Genomic DNA, 20673 nt, shown 5'->3' with positions numbered 1-20673 from the left:
TGTTGTAGGGCCATTTGTTGTGGCACCTAACAGGGCAATAAAGGACTCCATCAATGCCTGTCAACCTGGGTCATAACAATTCCTCTTGGTGATTTTCCAATAATCATTGTTATGTTGATTATTTGTCTTTGCCTGTTGTTTCTCTTCTGTAAAATGCTTTTTGTGCTGAGTTCCATAGAGGTGATTAAAGATTTTTTAAGAGAATAATGATAATTATGATCAGTTTGGGAGAAGAATAAGATTTACAGAGGGACTTACATAAACCAGGAATTAAAATTGCTAGATTTTTTTTGTGTGCATATATGGAGATGGATGTTTGAACCCAAACCTCTGAAGTAGATTCAAAAACAGAGGGATAAAGATATTATGTGGAAATTTGAAGATTGAATTAGCATATATCTGTCAGATCAATTTACTCTCTTTGTTCTATCCCCGAATGTATTGGGCTGGTTTTCAAGAGCAGAACTGTCTACTCTGGGTAAGAGGGTTTTGTCTGAGGTAATTGAGCTTGCTGGTCCTTTCTTCTTTGGAGCTCTTATTCCCACCTTTAGCTAGACCTTTGGCATGAGCTGTGCATTCCAAAAAGCCATCTTCCCTGATTTAATGGTCTGACCTTAGAGATAACAACACAATCACATTTGTTAAATCCTGCTGATGAAAGCTGAAGCACTTCTGCCTTATTTTATACGGAATGATGAAGGAGGAGGAGCTCCTCTCCAGAACAATATGAATTGTGCTGCAAAGGACTCAGATCTATTGAAATTGACAGCAAATATTGAGATCAAGGTGGGACACAGTTGCATCTAGTGGGCTAAAAGGAAATGGCTTCTGGGAGAAATAACTCTTGAGTTTCATTAGATGGGAATTAACTTTATAGTGCTATACAGGGTACTAACACAAGCAACTCCTAGAATGAAGATACAAAACTCCTGGTTTAATTTGAAGGCTTAGAATTATACGCATCCACAGGAAGAACAAATTATGGCACATGTGTAATGATGTTATCACACAAAATCCACAACCTATATACTTGTCAGATGTATGACACAAGTAATCATAGCATTTGCAAGATGTTATAACATGCATGTCATCATTTTGACATCATTGTGGTTTGTTACAGTCAACACTGCCTAAAATCAGATATTTTCTACTTCATTCCATTGTTTCAGCTGGGACAGGTTAACTTTTCAGCATTTCAACCTTGAGTCCAGGGCCAGTCTTCATCTGCTGCCCACAGACCTGTTACACACAGTTACTTTCTATGAAGCATCAATGGCATGTACTGTATAATAAAAGATAGATGGCATTAGCTAAACCAGCCTGAAAAGTACTAGAGAGGAGCCTGGTTGTCAAGGGAGAGAGAACAAAAACAAGAGACAGTGAGTAAACTGGGCTGAGTCACTGATAGAGCTGCTGCAGCGATTTGTGGTAAAAAAATAAAAATCTGTCCTATACTGTAAAATAGCAAAAGGAAGAAGGGAAGAAGGAGAAAAAACAGTGCAACAACTCACCCTTGAATTTGGATCGGATATTGGCCAACTCTTTGTTAATTCGTTTAATTTCAGCCTCTTTACTCTTACCTGGAAATAAGAAGGAATGAAACATGGGGTCTACTCAACTCCATACACAATCATCTGCATAGTACTGAACGTTTAACTATTATGAGACAAGGGGAAAAAAACAGAGGAGGAAAGCAGTCAGATAAATGGCAACAGATAATGACAAACTGTCACATACACTTCTTGAATATTATTATTATATTATTATTAATAATAATAAAATAAAAATAATAAAGTTGGAAGGGACCTTGGAGGTCATCTAGTCCAACCCCCTGCTCAGGCAGGAAACCCTATACCAGGGGTGGCGAACCTATGGCACACGTGCAACAGGCGGCACGCGGAGCCGGCCCTGTGGGCACACACGCCATCACCCAGGCTGCCCCGTCCCCTCTCCACGTGCTCCTGCGCTCTTGCTCTCTTTCTCTCTGCACTGAGAGGGAGCAGCTGCAAGAGCTGGGCGGATCCGGGCTGGATGGTGGAGGCAGCTGCAGCACGAGTCCAGGTAAGCCTCCAGAGTGATTTCACGCCCCCCCCGCCCGATCATTTTACGATGCTCCAGCGGCCCGATCCAGGCATCAGAGGCCTGTAAAATGCTTCTGCTGCCCAGATCTAGGGCTACAGAGTGATTTCGCTCCCCCCCCCGAGCGATTTTGCAGGCTTCCGACGCCTGGATCGGGTCGCTGGAGCATCGCCCACTCGGTGGCCATGCCCCCGGCACCCAGCGATGCATAAGTGGGTTTCAGGTTGCAGTTTGGGCACTCGGTCTCAAAAAGGTTTGCCACCACTGCCCTATACTATTTCAGACAAATGGCTATCCAGTCTCTTCTTTAAAACTTCCAGTGTTGGAGCATTCACATAATAAAAACAGCATTAAAACAGCATGGAAAAGCAAAACTTTCCCCAACCTATTGTTCTCTAAATGAGTTGGTTTGTAATTCCAGAATTCCCAGCCGGATACAATTCCAACATATCTGGAAGTACTATCTCAGATGGCTGCCACATACTAAAGCATAGGAGCTACAGGCCAATCAGGGAACTCAGATTTTGGATCAGAGGAGGCGGCAGTCTGTATTATTGTACTGTTTTTCTTCAATCAAATGCATTCTTCTCAAGCTGCTGCTCGGCAAAAGCTGGTGAAAAGGTATTTAGATAGAGCAAATGATATAGTTTGCTTCTGGTACCAACTCAAGGTGCTGGTGTCTATTTATTTATTTATTTAATTTATTTAATGGGACTTATATGCTGCCCTATCTCCCAAAGGACTTAGGGCGGCTAACAACAATAAAATACAAGTAAAATACAAATATTAAAATTAAAATTAAACTATATCTATAGCCCCAACAACAACCAATAAAAACCTTAAAACCATTTAAAAAACCCCTTATCATCAGTCCAGGTTGGCCTGTTGGAAAAGAAATGTCTTAAGGTCACGACGAAAGGACCAGAGGTCTGGGGTCATCCAGAGCTCCAGGGGAAGCTGATTCCACAGGGCAGGTGCCCCGACAGAGAAGGCCCTCCCCCTGGGGGTCGCCAGCCGACATTGTCTGGCCGACGGCACCCTGAGGAGACCCTCTCTGTGTGAGCGCACAGGGTGATGGGAAGTCGTTCCTGGCAGCAGACGGTCCTGTAAATATCCCGGGCCTAAGCCATGTAGGGCTTTATAGGTAAGAACCAGCACTTTGAACCTCACCCGAAGGGCAACCGGCAACCAATGCAGCCCACGCAGGAGGGGTATAATATGGGAGTATCGGGATACTCCCATCACAACCCGCACGGCCGCATTCTGCACCAGCTGAAGCCTCAGGGTGGTCTTCAAGGGCAGCCCCATGTAGAGAGCGTTGCAGTAATCTATACGGGAGGTGACGAGTGCATGAGTGACTGTACATAAGGCATCTCGGTCCAGATAGGGGCGCAACTGGCGCACCAGGCGAACCTGGGCAAATGCCCCCCTGGCCACGACTCCTATATGATGTTCTAAATTGAGTCGTGCATCCAGGAGGACGCCTAAGTTGCACGCCCTATCAACGGGAGGTAACACCTCTCCCCCCATAACCAAAGATGGAACATCCTGGACTACACGAGATGCCGGTACGTAAAGCCACTCGGTCTTGGCCAGGTTGAGTTGGAGCCTGTTCTTCCCCATCCAGATTCGTACCGCTTCCAGGCAACGGGACATCACGTCAAGGGCATCACTGGGTTGGTTCGGGGTAGAGATGAAAAGCTGGGTATCATCAGCATATTGATGATACCTTACCCCGAAACCGTGGATGATCTCACCCAGTGGCTTCATATAGCTGTTGAACAGGAGGGGAGAGAGGACCGACCCCTGGGGGACCCCACAATCGAGGGGCCTCAGGGTTGACCTCTGCCCTCCTGCCAACACCGTCTGCGAACGGCCCGAGAGGTAGAACCACCATAAAACAGTGCCTCCCACTCCCAACCCCCCGAGACATCGCAGCAGGATACCATGGTCGATGGTATCAAAAACCGCTGAGAGATCTAATAGGACCAGGACAGAGGAATATCCCCTATCCCGGGCCCGCCAGAGATCATCCACCAGCGCGACCAATGCCGTTTCCGTGCTGTACCTGGGCCTGAAACCCGATTGGTACGGATCCAGATACTCAGTTTCCTCCAGGACCAGCGGGAGCTGCCGTGCCACCACGGTCTCAACAACCTTCGCAAGAAAGCGAAGGTTGGAGACAGGACGAAAATTATTCAAAATAGCTGGGTCCAAGGCAGGTTTCTTGAGGAGGGGCCTCACCACCGCCTCCTTCAAAGCAGCAGGGAAGCACCCCTCACTCAAAGAAGCATTAATCACTGCCTGGAGCCAGCCTCGTGTGACCTCCCGAGCCGCATAAACCAGCCAGGAGGGACACGGATCCAACAAACACATGGCGGCACTTAATCTACCCATGATCCTGTCCACTTCATCCGGAGTCACAGGGTCAAACTCCTCCCAAATAATGTCGGCCAGACCCATCGTTTCCCCCTCGTCAGATACTGCCCAGTCGGAGTCCAGACCGGTCCGGATCTGAGCGATTTTGTCCAGCAGATGCTGACTAAACTCCTCGGCCTGTCCTCGCAAGGGGTCCTCCCCTGTCCCCTGATTTAAATGGGAACGGGTCACCCTAAACAGGGCGGCCGGGCGATTATCTGCAGACGCAATGAGGGTGGCGAAGTAGGCACGCTTTGCCACCTCCATTGCCACAAGGTAAGATCTGGTAAAAGATCTTAACTGTGTTCGGTCAGATTCGGACCGACTGGATCTCCAAATGTTCTCTAGGCCCCTTCTCCAGCGCTTCATCTCCCGTAGGTCCACGGAAAATCAAGGGGCCAACCGGGACCTGCGCCGTGTCAGAGGCCGCAAAAGCACAACGCGGTCGAGAGCTTCAGAAGCAGTCAGTTGCCAGGCGTCAACCAAGGTCTCGACCGGGCTGTGGGAAAGGAAGGCAGGGATCAATCCAAGCGCCGTCTGAAACCTTTCTGGGTCCATCAAGCGCCTGGGGCGGAAACACCTGGTCGGTTCCGCCTCCCAGCAGTGGGAGGTGGCATAACAGAGGCCCAGCCGCAGGAGATAATGATCTGTCCATGAAAGGGGTTGAATGGTTGGAGAGACCCCACCCAGACCATTAAGCCACTGCCCGGAGATAAAAATAAGGTCGGGCGTGTTTTCCCCCTCATGGGTCGGACCCTGAATAATCTGGGTCAGGTCCATGGTCATCATGGAGGCCATGAACTCTCGGGCCACCCCCGATGCCCCCCCAGGGAGGGCAGGTTGAAATCCCCCAGAACCATAAGTCTAGGAAACTCAACCGCCAACCCCGAGAGAGCGTCGAGTAGCCCGGGCAGGGCCGTTGCCACGCAGCTGGGAGAAAGGTAAGCGAGCAACAGGCCCAACTGACCTCCAGGGCCCCACCTCAGGAGGAGGGACTCACATCTGCCTATCTGAGGGGCAGTGGCCTCCTGCAGACAAAGGGCCTCCTTAATGACAACTGCCACCCCACCGCCCCTACCCTGAGTCCGAGGCTGGTGCAGCACATGGAAACCTGGAGGGCATAATTCAATCAGAGGGACTCCTCCCTCTGGGCCTAACCAAGTTTCCGTAATGCATGCGAGGTCTGCGTCTTCCTCCTTAATCAGATCCCGAATGAGGGGAGCTTTATTCACCACAGACCTGGCATTCAAATAGATCAGCCTGAGCTCAGGTATCTGCCCTCCCCCATCCCCAGGAAAGCAGGTTGAAACCAGAGGGTCGGAGCATGCCACTGCTCGAAGACAGCGGGGGGGCGATCCCAGATTCCGATATGGCCCTCTGTTCATCCATCTGTCGCCATTCCCAATCACCATGGGCATCGCTCTCCCCACCCCAACCCCTCGGGCTCCATGACACCCCCCTGGCCCCCCTACCGCCGCGACCATCAACCAACCTGGACTGGACTAGGTCCGGCGTAACCCCCCCATCTTTCTGCCGGGCCTTACATTCCTCCCTCCTCCCTAACCCCTTAAAAAGTTTAAAAAGAAAACCCCGAAGCCTCCTTTTCGTGCCATGCCACCTCTTGGGGTCCCAATACCCGTCATTAAGGAACCGGCGGCATAGATTAGAGGGCCACACCAGGGAGAGGGGGGACTCCCTCAAGGCAAACAGTTCACCCGCGGAATAAGCCATCGATGGAAATAAAAAGCAGGAAGGAATGGATCGGCAAGGACAGATGAAATAAATATTAATAATAAATCCACAAAGCTGGACAGTGACTCCCGAGCGTGGTCGCCCTCTCACAGCGACCATGATCTTCTGGTTTCAGGGAGAAGCATTATCCAGCTCTGGGCAGGTCGCAGAGAGGGAAAGGTACAATGGCTGGGTGAAGATAATAAAGTCAGTTTATCGGTGAAGGCATCCACAGCTCCGGCGATGGACAGAAGTAAACAAGTCTCGGGGTTCAGGTTCCAGGCCCGGCCGACAACAGCCGGGCCCCCCTGCTGCCCAACATCGCCGAGCCCCACTGCCAACACCTCCAAAGCCACCAAAGATGTCAAATGGCGGCAACAAAATCCGGGCCAGTCATCCATTTCCATCTCTCAAATATAAGTCGTGACCAAAGAGGGGCTGTGATAAGACTCAGGGCATAGGTATCATCACGGAAGATGGAGGACGCTCACCTCTGTTCTTCAATATGGTCCCCAGGGGCCACCGCAGCCTCAGGCGACCCAGGCATCAGGTCGCCAACAAACAACTCCAGAGGGCCCCCGCAGAAGAGGGAAGCCATCCGCCGTCCGGCTCATCACTCGGCACCACAAGCCATGGGTGCGGCCTCGATGCCGCAAGCCCAGTTGTCTCAGGCCTCGGACGCCTCAAGTGCCTCACCATCCCGCTCACTCCACCTCCATCCTCAAGCGGGCTCGTCAGATGTCTCCACCCTCCAAAAAATGGCCCCAAAAGTGCCTCCGCGGAGGGGGAAGGTTGCTCTCAGCCTGTCGATCGGCTCGCCTCCACCCTTCAAGGAGCCTCCACCAAAGGGGAAAGCTCACCGATCGAGCCGTCAATCGGGCACTCGGGCGACACAGGCCCCGGGCGCCTCGCCGCCCGGGTAGCCCCGCCTCCATCCTCCAGCAGCCTCAAAAGGGTCACCGCGGCCCCGGGAGCTCCCGCCGCCCAGCCAGGGCTGCACGGCAGTCAGCAGCCCCATTAATGTCTAAAAGGCTGAATCTCGCCCTCCTGCATCTGGCGCTCAGCCGCGGGCCGCAGCCATCTTCTTCGGAGGTTAAAAAAAATATACATTTACAGATTAGGCCCACAATGTATGAAGGGATCTTCTCATAGGTTCCAACTCATCTAGTAAGATCATCCTCAAAGGCCCTCCTCCAGTGCCCTTCCATGCTGATCTGCAATTAGCAGATGCTTACTGCAGTGATTTCTGCAAATTCTAGTAGTTGCCCCTGGCTATGAATGGCTCCCAAGTAAGTCAGGCCTGGTACCTACTATCCTTCTGGCCCAAGGCAAAGATGCTTTTTCATAATCTGAATTCATGATTATATTCATATCTGAAATGTTATACTTTTTAACCAGTCTTTAGCTGCTGTCCATACTGTTTTGTTTTTATGTTGTACAGGTAGTCCTTGAGGTACGAACCTAATGGAGCCTGCCCATTAGGATCGTAAGTCAAAACATTCATCAAATGAATCAGACTCAATTTTACAAATTTTTAAAATCAAATTCATTAATTGAATCAAATGGGTTGTTAAATGAACAAAGATCTGACAAAATGATGCTGCCAGTTAACTGAACTGAGAGGCTTTCCCGCAAGCCGCCCATCAGCTGTTTCCAGTGCAGCCAGCTCAGGAACTAAATTGCCTCTGATAGAAGTAAATGAAAGGTCTTCAAAATTTTTAATATTAAAAGAGAAATTTAAAACTGAATATGCTGCAGTGGAAATTTACTAGGTGAATGGAGATGAGAACCAGGAAAGGAGAGCACAAAGAAAGGATGCTAAGTGAAACACGTAGGCAAAAATTAGCTGGGTCTTAAGAGTGGGAAAGGAAGAAGACAAGCTATAAAAATGTCTGTAAGAGAAGATAAGTAGTAAAACAGGAAAGAACCTATTTTTTTCTAAGAGGTCACAAAAAGGGGGCTAGAACTCAAGCAACTGAGCATGTTGCATGTCAATATTGATTAATATTAACTGACACACCTTGCATAAATTATCACTTAATTTTAATGTACATGGGATGTATGACTTAGTATGTAGCAGGAAATATGTAGGAGGCGGTCGGAAAGAGTTTAACCTCATAGTACCTCAGCCAATGGGGAAAGAGGAGGGATGTGCGGCCGGGGCCAGGGATCTATAAAAATGGGAATATTTTGGGTTGAAACTTTGGAGAGAACCAAGTTTTGATAGCTTCTCTCCCCGCTTATTGCAATAAACGAAACAAAAGGCCTTCACTGTGTCTTGGCTGGTTATTGGTCAGGCGAGCTTGTCTCTGGTCATGAAGGAAAGTGGCCAGGAATGCATAACAGCCTTGGGGGCTCGTCCGGGATTTGCATCCATTCCATGTTTGGCAGCTGGGGACATTCGAAAGGGGAGTGTGCACCTGGGTAAGTTTTTCCCAGCCCTAAAGGTCGGATTGCCCCTGCTCAAACAAAGAGGAATCAGAAATCCTGAGACGGAAAGCCAGGATGCAGTGAAAACCTAAAGGAAAGTCGGCCGACTAGAGGAAGGACGTCAACTCAGCCTGACAGGTAAGATGCCAGAGGGGTATCTAGATACCAGAGGGGTATCCATGGCAATAAGAGTTTGAAGAGGAGGGACTTTAAAAATGTATTGTAAAACTTTTCAATAAAAAAAAGAATTTGAAGAGGAGGGACGCCTCCCCGGCCAGTGTGCTGGCCAATAAGGAAAAAAGGAAAGGTATTTAGGGAGAATGTTGAAGTATTTTAAGTCAATGCTTTAAACAAGGCATTTGAACAGAGGAAGGATGATACATTACAGTATATATCTGGCCTAAGTACATGTTTGGCCACCCAATAAATTAAATTGGGCTTCTCAGCTTGGCTTAGAGCAGTGAGGAATGGATAGGCAGTAGTTAAGGTCTATCAGAAACAGTCCTTGCATTTCCCCACTGCCTGGAGAACAAGCTACAAGTTGCCCCAAAAGAGTAAAAGTGGAAATTTAAAGGGACACAAACCTCCAAAGGTCTGGAAGTAATGTTTAAGGGTCTATGTGTTTGTGTGTTTGTGTTGGCTCATTCCTAAAGACTGGGGGATGCCGGGGAGAGACCCTCTAACAGTAATATACAAAACAGCAAGGCCTTATTCCAAAAGGAAATTTGGGAAATTGGCTTGTGAAAAAGCTTGAAAATAATGATCGTTTTGCCTGGGGTGAAGTATTTGGAATTTTTTTGTGTCTGGTGTAAATGCAAGAAAGGGTGAAGAAGGCTAGTTTCTTAGTAATTAGAAGGACAATAGAAGGTGTTACAAGAATGGAAATAATCAGATGGAAGAGAGGGAGAGAGAGAGAGAGAAAGGAGCTGTGTGAAGTTTTATGCCTGGCCAGGATGAAAGGCGAGAACTCTGATCTGCTATTTTGTGTGAGAGAGTTAAGTAGAAAGCTATGTATTTTTTTTAGGTTCCTATAATTTGGAAGATGACAAGAGAGGGGAAAATCCCTCTCCAAGGGGGGAAAAAGTTGCCTGCCCTAACAGCTTTTGAAATCAAGCAATTTAGGAAAGAATTGCCCAAACTAATAGAAGATCCTATTGAAGTAGGAAAACAGGGTAGAAATGTTTTTAGGATGAATGGAATATTCATGGGGAGAAATGGAATCCATTTTTAACATGTTTACACCAGAACAGAATGAGATGATTAGGTGAGTAGCTAGGGAATAGTGTAAGAAAAAGTTTTCACAAAAAGAATGGACAGGCAACAGAGTGCAGAGAGGAATGCTATGGCTGATTATAGGGGTTATATATTATTATTATTATTATTATTATTATTATTATTATTATTATTATTATTATTATTATTATTATTATTATTATTATTATTATTATTATTATTATTATATAGGTATGCAGTGCCTCACAGTCTTAACATTTAGAAGGCAGTGTGATTAGAACAAGGAAAAGAGGAAGTATGACTGAATGGCTAGAGAGGTTAAAAAGCCAACTTAAAAGTATGGACATTTGGATCTTGGTAATCCAGGACATCAAATGATTTTGAAATATCAACTTGTAGGGAAAGCATGGGAAGATATTAGGGTAAAAACGCAGAAATTAGATACATGGAAAACTAAAACAATAGAAGATTTATTACCGGTAAGAGATGCTCAGAAAGTATATGCAAAGAGAGAAGAGGAGAGCGATAAGCGTAAGATAAGATAAAAATGATGGCTCAATTGGTGCAAACAGGCTAGCAAAGAGGATGGGGAGTAGTAATCAAGAAATCAGTAAGGGGTCTTGGGAGAGCTCTAGGCTGGGGGTGAGGACAGCCATTTGGCACCAGGGGATATAAACCCCTAGAAAAAAATTACCCAGTCCATAAAAATAAATAAATAAATGTGCCTTTTGAAGGAAGGACACTGGGAAAATGAGTGCCTTAAGAGGAAGGAGGGGGAAGAACTTACAAATTTGGTGAATTTTGAGGATTAGGGGTGTCAGGTCCAGCTGTTATCTGGTCCAGCTTTTTAGGAACCCCTGATAAACTTTAAAGGTTGGACCCCTGGAGGAGGAAAGGATGTATTCGGTGGATTCCGGAGCCAGCAGATTTACCCTGAACTATATACCTCCAGGAATGCAAATTGGGAAAGGGAAGATTAAGGATCAGGGAATTAGGGACATGTAGTAGAAGCAACAATATTTAAATCTGCGATGGTCCAGACAGTAGCAAAGGACCTGAACTATGGTGCAACTTTGTATTGGTAAAAAAAGGAGCTGCAATTTGGCCAGGAGGTACTTAATTGGTAAATTGGGGGTTGTTATGGGGAATGAAAGAGAAATAATTGTAAATATTATGGCCTTGAGCGAGGAAGCTCAAGGAAATGTGGACCCTCTTATATGGGCCCAAGAGAGCAATAGAAAAGGGGTAACATGAATCGTTTAAAAGTGACTTTAAAGAACCCTGGTGAAGTAATTCACAAGAAACAGTATATAACATTACATTGGAAGGAAGAATGGGTTTAAAGCCCATGGTGGAAGGGCTATGGAAGAGGGGTGAAATTTTTGAGAAATCCTTTTAAACATGTTTAGTTTGTTACTTTTTAACCCAAGAATTTCTGCCTTGGAAAAGTAAAAGATGCAGAAAAAAGAAAATTAAAAGCGGGGGAGGCAGTTTCTGTCTGCATGTTTGGTTGTTTTTTTTGTTTTAAAGAACAGAAATTGGGTAAAATTTCCTGACTGTAAGAATAATTAATGAGAGGGATAATTGTCTGCAGAAACTGTGGATGCTTCATTATTGGAGGTTTTGGGGAGGAGGTTAGAAATTGATAGGGTCTGGATAGAGTTTCTTGTTTCAGTAAGGGGTTGGACTAGAGGACCTCTAATGTCCCATCCAACTCTGATATTCTGTTTTTGTATGTGTGGCATGCTTCAGTGATTTTCCTTTGCATTTTAGTTTGGATTTATCCTTAATAATGCATTTGAGGGTATTCTTGTCAAAAAGGAACAATCCTATGATGTTTTATTTAACATCTGATAAATATGTGTCTTTGGGATTCCTTGCTACTGCAAAATAGATATTAATGGCTGCATATTGTGTGTGTTCAATTTGTTTTCCTTTTCCTTGGAGGCAAGGAGGGGAAGGGAAATCTTTATAGAAAACCAGTTTGGTTTCAGGGTTATAGCCACAGGCTACAAGGCTGGATTTGAGTTCAAATCCTGCTTTGGCCATAAGGGATGGCTGAGTGTTTTGGGGCTGGTTTGTTTTTGTTCAGCCCTGGGAGGGAGGTTTTGGCAAGCCACTTCTGTAAATGTTATGGCAATTTTCCTCCTGAGGGCTGTTTCAAGTTCTCTGAAAGCAAAACATTTTGTGTAATTTTTTTACTTTGTCTGGTTTGGTGAATGGGGGAAGGGGGAGACTATCTTTTGTCTTCTTAGCTATCCTGTTGTTCTTTGATGTGCTGCCACAAGGGTGATTTGAATATTATCTGCCTGAGACAAAAGGCATTCCAGAAATGTTGGCCCAATACTGATTGGTGCTTTACCTTTTAAAATCCTGAATGTGTTATTTACAATAAGTTTATTGAGTTATATTTTTGTAACATGGTATCTAATCAGGGTGAAAGGGGGAGGAGAAAGAAAAATGTGACAATTTTTGATAGAGCTCCCATGGACAAGTATAGTCTATCTGACAAAGGACAAATGGTTTTTCCTTTCTTTCTTTCCTCCACTTTTAAGCTGTGGAAGCAAATACATTCTTATGTAGCTTCCCAGTTTTGTAAGATCTTATTCTGGGAATTATCAAGAAATGGGAAAGCAACTTTTTGGCAGAAGAAAGGATTGAGGGTGTTTAGCAAATAAAGCCCAAATGGTATGAAAGGAGGTAAAATATCTAGGATATATTATAGTTGAAGGGGAAAGGAAAATAGATAGTAAAAGGATTGAGGCTATAGTAGATTTATAATTATCAAACAATAAAAATGGTCTTAAGGAGATTCTGTGGTTATCACAAGGTACTGCAAGTATGGGGATCCAAAAACCGTATGAGGGGAGTCATTGGGGAATTAAAGCATGGGTAGAAATGTATTTGAAATTCTATGCCACCCTTGGAATTTATGAGATAGCCCAAAGGGCTACAGAGGGATTTTTGATGTGTAAAAGGGTTAAAATAAAGAGGAAGTGTACTAAAGCAATTGTGTAAACAAACGTATTTGTGTCCTTAGGGCAGACGCTGATCAAGGTAGCCATAATCCTGATAGCGTAACTGCACGTATTCCCCGGCGACTGTCTTAAAGAGGAATGTATTAAAGTCCTTGTTTAAGCAAACATAGTCTTGTCCTTAAGGCAGATGATGATTGGGATGCCATATCCTGTCTGTGAAACTACACGTACTTCATGTAATTTTCTTCTGTAAACTGTTGTCTGATAAGAATGTGCAGGATGTAACCATATAAGGAACAATGTATAACAATGTATAACTAGGAATTAGAGGTGTATAAATATGTCTGTTCATGAGCCCTTCGGGGTTCAGACCCTTTGCTTTGTTTAAGCCTTCTGAACCTGTGCAATAAACCTTTCCTTTCCTGAAGAGCTTGCGTGAGTCTCTTCTTTCTACAACAGTTTCATGGCGACCACAAAGGGACTTCATTGCGAGGCGATGTTTCGCTGAGGGCAGCCAGACCCCCTCGGACCCGACGAGAGGCCACTTCTGAAACATTCTCCAGGCACCACGGGGGAAAGCACCTCCAGGAGACAGCAGTGACACCTCTGTGGGGCCGACGGTGCTGACGGCTAGTCCAAGATCCCTTGAGGGAAGGAAAGGAGGTCTGAACGTGAATCCTGGCCAGGAAGGGGAGAGGACGAAGTGTGAAGACGCCTCAGGCGAGTATGTGTTAAAGTTGTAAAGTACCTATCTCACCTGAAGATAGGAGAGGGGGACTGATCACCCTCCTGGACTCGGGACGGCGATCCTAAAGTAGTCCGTGTTAGGCTGTGTGGGAGGTTAAGCCATTGCAGTTCCTATTGGTGACCATTGAAACGTCCGGTACCGTAGGTCAGTGGCAGTGTTAATAGAATGGGGGGGAGAAGCAGTGTTCCCAGCACACCGCTGGAATGCATGTTGAAAGGTTTTGATGATTATTTTAATCATACGCAGTATAAAGTCCCCTATCCTAAGGTGACAAAAGAGAGACTGAGGTTTCTATGTGAAAAGCAGTGGTCACATATGGGGGTTGGGTGGCAGCAAGAGGTTACATTCAAAAACCAGCTCATCAACGACCTCAGGGCCATGATAGCAGCAAATGAGGAAAAGTACCCCAATCAATATCAGTATATAGACCAGTGGGGGGATGCGATATCAGAGAAGGCAAATGACTTATTGAAATGTCAGGCTGAAATGGTTCGCCTTTGTATTGCTAGATCTAAGGGAAAGAAGCTGGGGGTTGTGTCAGAGAAATTTAAGGACGTGAAAAAATCCAAAACCAATGTGTCTGATATTAAGAAAGAGGTGCTGGTTGAGGAAGAGGAAGTGATTTTTAGACCCCCTCCTTATGTGCCACGTCCGCCCTCGCTGCCTTAACTGTTAACGGCAGCAGCTGCAGCGCTAAGTGAAGCGCAGTTAGCAGTAAGAAAGAAGCAAAGAAGAAAGGAGCCCATGGCTCCTAAGAACGAAGAAGGGTGCATACAGCCCCCAAGGATGAGGGGGGGTTTCTCTGTGAGTGAGAGTGGTGAGATAGGTGGAGGTAGTAGTGTGGCAAGCACTCCGTTGGAGCGCATGTTTAAGGGATTTGATACATATTTCAATCATGCCCAATACAGGGTCCCTTATCTGAAAGCCACCAAACGGCAATATAGCCGAATAATCAAGACGTGGTTAGGGGCTAGGTCTTAGTGAACCCTCTGGTTCGAGTCCAGAAGGCGGTAGGAGGCAGAAGAGAGGAGGAAGATGAGGAGACTGGGGTGGCATCCCCGGTAGCCATATATACAAGGAGAACAGAATAGAAGAGGGGGGAACTAATGGCGTCTTTAAGGCAAGTTGATCAGAGAGTCATTGACGTCACGGGACAAGCGAACGTGCAACCTGTTTGCTAGTATGTCCCCTTCACTGCAACTGATTTGTTCAATTGGAAACAATGTTACGGATCTGTCAGGGAAGTCCAAAGAATTAACCGAACTAACACAAAAGGAGAGCCACGGTTAGGAAGTGTGTTATAGACAGGTACCATAACGCGCAGAATATACAGGCAGAGTTACAGACAAGGGCACCAGAGCAGGATCCAGATTGGAACGTTAGGGATGCAGCGCAAAGGACGTTGTTGCGGGAATATCAGAATTTAACAGTAGAGGTGCTTCAGAAGGCAGGAAAAACCCCTGTGAATATGTCTAAGCCGTCTTTGGTAATGCAGGGAGCAGATGAAAGCCCGGAGAGGTGTTTTTGTTTTTTTGCAATGGCTGATAGAGGCTTATGAGCTATATATGCAGATAGATTCGAGACACGCAGACAATGTACGAATGTTGAATGAGAGATTCATAGCACAAATTTATGGTGATATAAGGAAGAAGTTACAGAGGTTGGAAGGAGCTCTGGGAAAGAATACCAGTGAATTGTTGGAGGTGGCAAGGAAAGTGTATGTTAATAGAGAGAAAGAGAGAGGGAACCACGAATGCAGAGGAAAACGGAATTGTTGGCGGTAGCTTTACAAGGAAAGACACTGCTTGGGTCAGACCAGTGTGCCTATTGTAGGAAAGAAGGTCATTGACATAGGGAATGTCCGAAAAGAGGGACGAGAGGACGAAGCTGGAGAGTAAGGACAGGTTTTGGAAGAGGAAGAATGGAGGGTGAACGTGAGATAAAGGGGATTGGATTGGAAAGGACAAGTTGGATGGATTGATGGAGACCGGGCTTAGAGGAGGCCCCCCCAAGCCTTTGGTAACTATGAATATAGGGGGCCATAAGACGACGTTTTTGGTAGATACGGGAGCAGGAAGGTCAGTCGTAAATAGCCCAGTTTCAGCACCTGGACCCCACCAAATACAGGTTCAAGGAGTGTCAGGACAGATATTGGGACGGCAGGTCCTAAAACCAGTCACATGTATTTTTAATGGATCGCAAATTCAACATGAGTTCTTATACATCCCTGAGTGCCCAATCCCCTTATTAGGCAGAGATTTGCTTAGCAAACTAGGAGCCACAATCTCTTTTGACGAGGGTCAGCAGAAACTTAAAATAAAACACCAGCCTGAAGCAATGTGGAGATTCATGGTAGCTAAGTCAGCTATTGAGCTAAATAATGAGAAATGGAGGGAATTCGAGGTTCCAGGTATATGGGCAGAGGATAACCCTCCCGGATTTGCAGCTATCACCCTCCGATAATAGTGGAGGTGAAGCCCCTGGCTACGCCAGTTCATATTCGTCAGCGCCCGTGCTCTAATGAGGCTGTAGCTGCGATATATGAAAGCATTCAAAAATACCTTAAAGCAGGGATTTTGGTGCCCATTCAGTCGCCTTGGAACACTCCCATTTTGCCAATCAAAAAGTCAGATGGAAATTTTCGCCCCGTGCAAGATTTAAGGATTATCAATTCAATAACGGAAACCATACATCCTGTTGTGCCAAACCCGTATACACTCCTTAGTTTGATTCCACCAACTGCTAGGTGGTTCTCAGTAATAGACTTAAAGGATGCCTTTTCACAATCCCAATCCACAAGATTAGTCAGCCATTGTTTGCATTTGAGTGGGAGAGCCCGGGGACAGGTCAGAAGAGGCAATACACATGGACTCGACTTCCCCAGGGGTTTAAAAATTCACCCACCTTGTTTGGTACTGCCCTAGGAAAGGACTTGCAGCATTATGTACCCCGACAACCTGGGGATATAGTTTTACAGTATGTAGATGATGTCTTGGTAACAGGCAAGACAGAGGACTTGTGTTGGGAAAATACGAGAACTCTGTTGCTTCTGTTATTGAAATGTGGTTATCGGGTATCCAGAAAGAAGGCACAATTGGTACAGCAGAAAGTAAGATACTTGGGATATGATATTAAGCATGGTCAGAGAGCCCTAGGACAAGAAAGGAAACAGGTGATTCTAGCCATTGTGGAACCAGTAAACAGAAGACAGCTGCGAGGTTTTTTGGGGTTGGCTAGTTTCTGCAGGATCTGGATACCTAATTTTGCACTGTTGGCAGCTCCGCTTTATACAGCTACAAAGGGGGGAGACTTTGAACATTTTCAGTGGGGAGGAGAACAAAGAAGGTCTTTCAAGGACATTAAGCTTGCTCTTACAGCAGCACTAGCTTTAGTCGTACCCAATTTCGAGAAGGCTTTCAATCTATACGTAGATACAATGTTGCATTGGGAGAGTTGACACAGCAGGCGGGGGCTAAGGTGGAACTAATGAACCGCACTTTAAAGGAGAAAATTACTAAAATATGTGCTGAGAGCCATTTGAAGTGGCCTGATGCTTTGCCCTTAGCACTGTATTCTGTGAGGTGTACGCTGCAAAAACAGTACAGATTATCCCCGTTTGAATTGATGTTTGGTCATCCTCCCACTGTTACGACGAAACCTGACGGGATGGCCAGATTTGGGACATAAGGGGGGAGTGTGGAACATGGAGATGGTACAAGAACTAAATAAACAGGTTGAAAAGCTTCGAGGTTATGTGCTGGAGCAAACCCCTCCTAGAATAGTAACAAAGTGTCATCCCTTCAAGCCTGGAGATAGAGTCTGGGTGAAACATTGGAAGCAGGAACAGCTAGAAGGCAGATGGAAAGGACCGTATGTTGTTATTATGTCCTCTCCTCTTGCTGCCAAGATTGCAGAATCCAAATCATGGATCCACTGGACAAGGGTTAAAGCAGCAGCTGAACCTGAATGGGTGGTGTCTAAAGTTCCAGTGGCTCCCACAAAGTTAACGTTTAAACGAAAGTGATATATGATTTGTTAGTGTAGCTGGACTTATTTAAGAAGCTTTAGTATACTTGCTGAAAGGCTACTCTGCTGGAACCTTACCGGCAATAGGTTCCTCTACGCACAGTAGTGAAGACCCCTGCTAAGTCACTCCGGAAGCTGACTTTCTACGCACGGGAGAAGAATGGAGAAAAGTTTACTGTTGCTATGGGTGTATTGTATTGCCGCCGCATGTAACAATGTTTCAAAGGAAGTTAGGGGTAACCAAGGGAATGGGACCAAAACTGATGCCTGTGATGCCTGTATAATCAAAGAAGACCTCTATTGAGACTCATCATCACAAGTTGAGATAAGTCTCAAAAGGGGGGAATAAAGAGGAAGTGTACTAAAGTAATTGTGTAAACAAATGTATTTGTGTCCTTAGGGCAGACGCTGATCAAGGTAGCCATAATCCTGATAGCGTAACTGCACGTATTCCCCGGCGACTGTCTTAAAGTGGAATGTATTAAAGTCCTTGTTTAAGCAAACATAGTCTTGTCCTTAAGGCAGATGATGATTGGGATAGCCATATCCTGTCTGTGAAACTACACGTACTTCATGTAATTTTCTTCTGTAAACTGTTGTCTGATAAGAATGTGCAGGATGTAACCATATAAGGAACAATGTGTAACAATGTATAACTAGGAATTAGAGGTGTATAAATATGTCAGTTCATGAACCCTTCGGGGTTCAGACCCTTTGCTTTGTTTAAGCCTTCTGAACCTGCGCAATAAACCTTTCCTTTCCTGAAGAGCTTGCGTGAGTCTCTTCTTTCTACAACAAAAAAAGGGTTAAGGGTCACAAAGGAGGGAGACCAATAGCTATATATAGAACAAGTACTGGGGTCTCTGTTTTCTCTTTGACAGGAAGGCTTGGTGGCGCAAACAACTCCTTTGGAATTTCCAGTCCATAAGATCCAGCCGGGACAGTAAATGGAAGGAGGAACTTCTACAACCAAAGAGGGTAAGTTCCTTATATTGAATCTGCTGTCTGGAGGGCTGAGAAGGGTTGGACTCACTACATATGAGCAAATTTGTGGGTGTGAAATACTGTGAAATAATCATGAGGGGTGGATTCTAATTCTAATATTACTGAAGACAGCACACCAGAGCAGCCTGGGAAATAAAGGTAAAAAAATTGTTTGTGGGATTTAAAGGTAGATGACAATCATGAAGCAATAGTGGATATTGCAAAAGGAATTAGGAAAGTGGCTAAAGCTCCTGAACAAAAGTATGAAAATATGTGGAGTGATTGGAGTTGGTTAACTATTTTTTTTTCTTTGTATACCGCCCTTCTCCCGAAGGACTCAGGGCGGTGAACAGGGCAAACATATAAAAGTACAAAAATACAAAAGTTAAAAAAGAATTAAACAAAATGCCCAAGCTAAAACAATAGGTAAATATATTTACAACAACAATAAAATCCCAACCCATCCCCCATCAGGCCAGGCCGGCTTGTTCGAACAAATAAGTCTTCAGATCGCGCCGGAAGGAGCGAAGGTGGGGCGCCATCCGGAGCTCAACCGGCAACCAATTCCATAAATCTGGGGCGCCCACAGAGAAGGACCTCCCCCTGGGGGCCACCAGATGACATTCAATGACCGGTGGCACCCTGAGGAGGCCCTCTCTGTGGGAACGCACAGGGCGGAGGGAAGTTGATGCCGGCAGCAGGTGATCCCTAAGGTACTCCGGACCCATGCCATGTAGGGCCTTGAAAACCATTACCAGAACCTTGAATCTCACTCGGAAGACAACTGGGAGCCAATGCAGCTCACGGAGCAGAGGTTTAACATGGGAGTATTGGGAGACTCCCAGCACAACTCCCGCGGCTGCATGCTGTACCAGTTGGAGCCTCCGAGTGGTCCTCAAGGGCAGCCCCATGTAGAGAGCATTGCAGTAGTCTAAACGAGAGGTCACGAGCGCATGAGTGACCGTACGCAGGGCATCCCGGTCTAGATAGGGCGGCAACTGGCGCACCAGGCGAACCTGGGCGAAGGCCCCCCTAGTCACAGTTATTATGTGGTCTTCCAGAGTAAGCTGTGAATCTAGGAGGACTCCCAAGTTGCGAGTCCTATCTACGGGGGGTAATAGCTCACCCCCCATAGAAAGAGATGGAATATTCTGAATAACCCGAGATGCCGGTACGCACAGCCACTCAGTCTTGTCGGGGTTGAGTTGAAGCCTGTTCCTTCCCATCCAGACCCGAACCGCTTCCAGGCAATGGGACATCACGTTGCAGATAGACAGATAGAGGACAATGGTGTTGGAGGGGATCAAGATACAGTTTCATCGGATGTTGCAGGAGGCCAGAGGATGACGCGTGCCGCCCTAAGAAGAGCGAGACGAGAGCAAGAGCAAGACCAGCAGAAAGTTATGGAATCTCCAAAGTGTACTTACAGTGAAGATGTGGGAGGGGCGCGGTCCAAAGAAGTTTTGGGGGTCATGACAGACGTGCTCCAAAAGCTTTGGGGCGTTAAGATTGGTGATTAAATTTTTAAATTAGAATGTCAATGGATTAAATTTATCATAGAGGAGAAAGAAAGTTTTTTTTTAATATTTAACACAATTTAAGATTGATGTTATTTGCTTGTTAGAAAAGTATATTAGGGTTATGGACTAAAAGTATGTGTTGAACTAAGAATGGGTATGCAAGCTCCTAATTAACAACAAGTTGTCTTACAGACTGCTTAAACCTTTTTTTTCTACTCTTTTTATTAACTGCGAGACATTTGGCGTGATACATGCAAGAATTATTTTTGATCATGGTTTAGTTTGGTTGGAGATTATTAAGGTTAATAGAGATAGGCGCTTTTGGCGCGTAACTGAGAATTTGTTTAAATTAGAGAAAGGTTGGAGAATGTAAATAGTAGGTGAAAGGTTTTTTTTTTTGAAATTAATATGAATAAGGACTGCGATTAAGAAAATCTATTCTGAGTAAAGCTCTTTTTCTGTTTTCCTCTTTTTCTTTTTTACTTTATTTGTAATATTAATATTGTTTGTATTCATTTTACATGAG

General features: G+C 45.5%; 1 protein-coding gene across 1 annotated transcript in view; it reads right to left on the bottom strand.

Annotated features, from left to right (window-relative positions):
- LOC308676529 (AP-2 complex subunit alpha-1-like) overlaps positions 1-20673 on the bottom strand; it is a 173334-nt gene that overhangs the window by 100482 nt on the left and 52179 nt on the right. The window contains exon 2 of the mRNA XM_081342370.1: positions 1512-1580. Coding sequence (XP_081198496.1) covers positions 1512-1580 — 69 coding nt within the window. The remainder of the gene's footprint in view (positions 1-1511; positions 1581-20673) is intronic.

Source organism: Vipera berus (genome assembly GCF_964194415.1).
Source record: "Vipera berus genome assembly, chromosome: W".
Taxonomy (NCBI): domain Eukaryota; kingdom Metazoa; phylum Chordata; class Lepidosauria; order Squamata; family Viperidae; genus Vipera; species Vipera berus.
Note: the sequence above shows the minus strand (reverse complement) of the source record. Positions and strands in the feature narration are given on the sequence as shown.